At 43.6% G+C, this 6,000-nt stretch overlaps 1 protein-coding gene across 7 annotated transcripts in view; it reads left to right on the top strand.

Moving 5' to 3' along the window:
* Positions 1-5,756, top strand: part of PRR5 (proline rich 5) — a 98,998-nt gene extending 93,242 nt beyond the window's left edge. For all 7 annotated transcript variants that reach the window (XM_063354901.1, XM_063354894.1, XM_063354888.1 and 4 more), the window contains 2 exons: positions 1,449-1,587; positions 4,384-5,756. In XM_063354901.1, the coding sequence (XP_063210971.1) occupies positions 1,449-1,587; positions 4,384-4,934 (690 nt within the window). In that variant the 3' untranslated portion in view covers positions 4,935-5,756. The remainder of the gene's footprint in view (positions 1-1,448; positions 1,588-4,383) is intronic.
* Positions 5,757-6,000: the final 244 nt, after the last annotated feature.

Raw genomic sequence — 6,000 nt, forward strand, 5'->3', positions numbered from 1 at the left:
TTCTGTCTGGTTTAAATTGGTTGAATAGCTATGGGCTCATTCTGCTGTTACTTTGGTGTTTGCCAGCTTTCAGATTCACTGCATATGTCCTTGTCTTCATATTTGTATTTGTGACTCTCCCAAAGTTTTACAGGACATAGCACATCTCCAAAGATTGTTATTCATTATATAAAACCTGCTGAACTGGAGTCCAAGTTCTAGCCGTTCTCTGTTGGCCACTATTTATTTTCCATTCATAAACTTTTATTGAGTAGCGCCAGGCGGCATTCAGGCAGCGCAACAGCCGGGAGGTGAACTGAGCCATTCACAAACAAGTCGCAGGCTGAGAGTCACCCGTAGACACTGGTTGGTGAATCATACTGAGCAGCGAATACATCCTGAACATCAGGATCCTTTCACACTCTGAGGGAAGTGTTGCAATTTTACTCATTTGATCTGCATATTGCTCTCCATAGGCTCTCATCCCAACATGTTTCTTTTTACCATAGTTCAGGGACGTATTATGAAATCTGGGATTCTGCTAAATTCAAGCAAACTTCTTGCTGAGCATGGCATTCAGGATCTTGATTCTGCCATAAGATATGTCAAGCATATGGCTGTATAGCAATACACTAAAATGTGAATTTACTTCAAGTTGCAAGAGGAATCCTACACACACGTACACAGGGCTGTGCTCAGACAAGGCAGGAGCACGCGCGCTGCAGCTGTAAGTGGAAAGGAGACTACAGCTCCACAGGCTTTTCCTGTCACCACTGCAGCCTTATAAGCCCACTTGTGGGTGGAAGTGCAGAGTTAACAGCTAAGGGCAAAAGATTTTGCCTGTGGGTGAATCTTACCACGCTGGTTATAATGTGACTTTTGCCTGGATAATGGCAAATGCCAGGGAAGGGGGTGAGGAAGAGATACAAACCTCTTCACTATAAATATTTCTTGTTGAAAATACCCTGGAACAAGTACTTCTGAGTCTCACTTTCACCTTTTTCTTAACCCTCTTTGGTATTGCTTAGATTGCAGTGACACCCTGTGGTACCAGCTGCTGGTGCAGCACTGGGCAGTAGTTCATTCAGGAAGCCAGTATAAGATCGCAATAACAAAAACTCCAGGGACGTTACTAATTCATCTTCACAGACTGCATCCTCCATCCTCCCTGACTGCCTTTGCGCTAAGCAGGATGTACCTTTCTGGATTTAAATGTCCTGGAAATAGCTGCTGCCTCTTTCCGAGCATTTGTGCAGTGCCTGCGTAGTGAGTCTCTCTGGTTCGACTCACATCTCTTGGCTTTACAGTAAGAAGAACCGGCTGTAGTAACAAACCAGTATCGCATCACGGTGCATCTTTGCTATGGAACTTAGTGAAAGTGCTTGCTGCCTCTTTGCTTGCCCTGGGGAGCAAGGAAGGCTTGTGGTTGGAGGGGACAGTGCTCATCTTGGGTATTTTCTCTCTTTCAGGGGGTTCACGAGTCGAAAGGTGTGACTGAAGATTATTTGAAACTGGAATCCCTGATCCAGAAAGTCGTTTCTCCTTACTTGGGCACATACGGTCTGTATTCCAGTGACGGACCCTTCACGCACTCTTCCTGTATCTTGGGTAAGAATAACAGAGACTCGATTTAACACAGCCCAGAGGGCTTCACCAAAACCTTGGTCTGCACAGGGCCAGGGCCCACGCGAGAGGAGACTGCCAGTATTGGCACAATGCAGTCAGGCTCCTTTTCTAAGGACACGCTCTTTGCAACAGGCAAAGTCACAGTGAAACTTGCCAGTGGCAGAAGATGAAAACAGATCATTGTAACAGTGGTCATTAATAAATCTGTGCATCTAGAGCGTGTTTAGCGTTCCATTCTACCTTTTAATGTCAGAGGTTTCACACAGGACACTTTATGGACAGTGAGAGCTTGAAGCAGGAAGCCATTTCTAGAGTGCTGAGTAGTGTCTGTTCATTAGCGCACAAAGATCATACAAGGCTGTTTAAAGCGGGGAAGAGAGTAGGAATTTGTCTTAGAGAAGACAAAGCGATAAGCCTTCAAACATGTAAAAGCTTTCTGCAGAGTGGAAGGTAGTAAGCTGTTCTCCATCCCACTGGAGATAAGAAAAAGAGTGGACCACCCGTAGCAGGGGAAATTCAGTTTACATGGAAGGAAAAATCTCTAATGGTACATAAAACGCCTCTGGAGGCTGTTGAATCTTCACTGCTAGAGGCGCTATATATGTGTCATATACATAGGCATCCAAAAGGAGCAAGGTGGGTAAACATGGTCCTGCCTGGTGACAGAGGATGAGTGAGTGACCTTGAGTCCCTTCCAGCATATTTTCTATGATTCTTTGAGTTCTGAAGCATTCAGTGACTTCTGTGAAGGCAAAATTTGGATGAGATGAAGGTCTTTTGAATATCCTGCGTAATACTTCAGTCTGTCGAAAATTACCATCATAAATCTAAAGGGAAATGTGGTAGTAACTGAGTATTTTAATATAAATACTGTGATGGCCTGCTTCAATAGAGAAAATAGAGAGGAAAATAAGTTCAATGGTGTGTTTTCTATGCAGTCAATCTGTTTGCTTGTCAGAAGTGGTCAATAAGGTAGTTGATTTTCCCCGACAGCTAAATGGAAAAATGGTTTTATTGCAGTAGGCATTTAAGAAACAAATCAGTTTCATGTGAATAAGTGGAGGCCATTTATTTATGGAAAATGGTTCAGGATTACTACTTTGTATTCGTTGCTTGCCATTAAAAGGCCACAAGCATTTAAATGAAGCCCCAAACCGACATTTTCTGAATACAAGCTTCTGTATCTCGGGGCAGAAAAAATGCGCTGAAAGAGAATAAAACTCCCATGAAGTGCGTTATTAGAAAATAAATGTTGTATTATATGACTGCAGAAGATAGGAAGGTTTTGGTGGACTGGGCACTTGCCCTTGATGCGGTCTGTGTCTCTACCCCTGGATAGGTCTTACTGTAGACAGTGAACCTGGATCTGAGGGAGTTGAGCACATCAGTCTCTGCTGCTTTTAAACTAACAGATCTAGTTCTGTCCAGCTATTTTGGTAGTATTATTTAAAGCTTTGACATATTTTCCTTGGGACTGGCGAGGCCTCTGACCCTTTTTCTTCCCCATCTGGCCAGCACACCCAGCCTTCCCCTCCAGGCAAGCCTTGGTGTGACCAAAAAGCCAGAGTTCCCGTGGTAGGGCAGCCCCAGGGAACCTTTTCTGTTTGCCAGGTCAAACTCCTAACAAAGAAAAAGTCCAGAAGTGAACTTGGCTCAGTTGATTTCACTGCTGAGGCAGAAACAACTGCAAAATACAATCTTCAGTACAGAAACGGGCTTTTTTACTAGTACAACATATGATTGAAATTTGTGTCTAGGTAAGCACATAATTATACATAAGTATAATTTTAGGATAGGCTCATATTTGTAAAGGAAATGGTGTGGTTTGGAGGGGAACATATACCAGCATCCTAACTTAAAGCCAACAATTTATATGCAGTGGCTGTGGTTGACTTCCAGAGTGTAACTCAGTTCTCTTCTCCAGCCGTGCCCCTTTCATGGGGATGGCGAAATCAGAGTAGCAGGGAGAAACCTTCAAACGTGAGTCTGAACAGCAAAGTCTGCAGAAAGTTTTCATGATGATCATTTTGGTCTAGCTGCCGAAGGGCGCTCCCACCCTAAACCACCGTTGGCAGATCTCTGTGCTGACTTGCTGCCACCTGCTGCTCGTTCTTTGGAAAGAGCCCACTTGGTTAAGAGCAGCATTCATACAATCACTGCCAGATCCAGTGCAGGTTTGTTCCCCAAAAAAGGTTGCCATGGGCACAGCCCTCCATTCAACGTTTCCAAACACTCTTGGTGCTCTCTCCTTTGTGTGGTCTCTGGACGATGCTTTGCATCTAAGTTTTTCCAGAATTATTAGTAAGACTGCCTGTCTTAATACCTGTGCCCCAAATTTGAAGAGACCTGATTTTCCCAAGGTGAGGGGAAAAGTTAGATTTCAACTGCTAGAAATTAGTGATGACTTTTATAGCCTGAACAATAACAGAATAGTGCCTTCTGTTCTTGTCTAAAGAAAGTATTTGCAATTGTATAACAGGTCTCCCACAATATGTACTGCTTTACTCCACCTGCTGAAGTTGTACGAATATAAGGGCATCTTAGCTGTTATTTGTAAAGATATGTCTGGGGCCTTCAATACACTAAAGAAATCTAGGAAATCTGAATCCTATGGATCTATAAAACCAGCAAAATGTATTCTTTTAAAAAAGTTTTTGTCATTCAAGAAAAGCTCATGAATATTAAGGCCTGGACTTTCCTTTTGAACACTTGTAATTATTAGTACCACAAAAATGGGAGACTTTGTAGATATTACTGCGGATCTTTCTCTATTTACAGAGAAGCGGTTCTTCAGGCGTTCAAAATCGGGTGACATCCTTGCCAAGAACCCCGTGGTGCGATCAAAAAGCTACAACAACCCACTGCTGACACCAGTGGCCGAGTACGAAACCGAGGGCATGGCTGCCAATGGAACGGGCATCCGAAGGCACTCTGTTTCGGAAATGACCTCCTGCCTGGAGCTACAGGGGTACTCCAACCTCACCACCATCATGGACAATGGTTCCAAGAGCTCCATGACGGCCACGAAAAGCTCGCTGTCAGGAGACCAGGAGAGGCCCAGCACTGGGTCGGTGCAGTGCTCTAGCAAACTCAGCACAGTTGAGCAACAGAAAGGACTCTTCCACTCGATGGATGACCCACATAGGTCTTTTGAGCTGGACAGGGACCCTTCCTTGATTCCAGTTCCCTCTTCCAGTCCTGAGAACATAGTGGATCAAATTTTGGAGTCAATTGACTCTGATTCTGAAGGCATTTTTATTGATTTTGGCCGAGGCTGTTCCAATTCATCAGCATACAACGTGGACGTGAACAGACAGAGCATCATGTGAAGGACATTGGAGACAAACCTTGGATTTTAATATTATATATGAGAGTTACTAACGCATTGAGTCAGACTACGGGCAAACTGTATATGTCTAGGGAAGAACCTCTGTTGTAGGTCGTCACAGAGGTACTGAAGTACACAAACACAAGTTTACAGCAGGCGGAAATCTGCTGTGAGGGGGGAAGAAAAATCCAACCCCTTCTCCCTGTCCCCATCACTCTGGAGTCGGATTTCCTATTGTCTTTATAAACATGGAGGTTCACAAGCTGACAAGTGTCTGGTAAAATGCTATTAGTGCAGCTGGCAGTGTTCATTCAGTAAAACAGCCTAGCAAATACCTGTGTTCACTTTTAATTTTCTCAAGAGATTTCCTGTAGACGGCAGGTTGTTCTCTGAACTGTAACACCTCAGCCAGAGTAAATACATGTCCTTTTAAAAAAAAAAACAAACAAAAAAGCCAGAGGCTGTGTGCCTTCATGCCACAGAACACAGTGATAAGGAAGTCTCTTTTAGTCTTTTTCTTGTACATCTTGTATGTCCTCCTTTGCCTAATGGTGAGGTAGAATTCTTGAAGAAAGGCAAATAAACAGAAATGTGCTACCTGATGTCATGCGATGCCTCATGTCTGATGTTCTGTTTCACAGCCAATACCTTGTGTCTGTGAGAGAGTTGTCTTGGAAATGGCTTTTAAGGCCGTGTTAATTTGCTCTGAATGTGGCACTTCCAAGAAATCTGTGCATTGTCAACTCCTGGAGCATCCATTGTATGGAGAGATTCCAGCAGAATTCAACTTACTTGTTTCCTAAATAAATAAAAATGTGGCCTCTCAGTGGAAATCCTCATTATATATTTATGTTCTTAAAGAAATACAATAATGCATATAGTCAACTACGTATCGATATTTGGGGACGCGAACCTTGCAGCTCTTCTCATCCTGAGCGCTCCCAGCTCTTTGATTCTCCCTCGCAGTAACACGGCGTTGTAAGAGCTGTGTCAGTGGTTTTACAGGGGATTGATGCACGTGATACTACGGTGAAGTAGAAATCATGATGCGTGATAGGTTTTTTGAT

Source organism: Chroicocephalus ridibundus, chromosome 1 (assembly GCF_963924245.1).
Source record: "Chroicocephalus ridibundus chromosome 1, bChrRid1.1, whole genome shotgun sequence".
In the NCBI taxonomy this organism is placed as follows: Eukaryota; Metazoa; Chordata; class Aves; order Charadriiformes; family Laridae; genus Chroicocephalus; species Chroicocephalus ridibundus.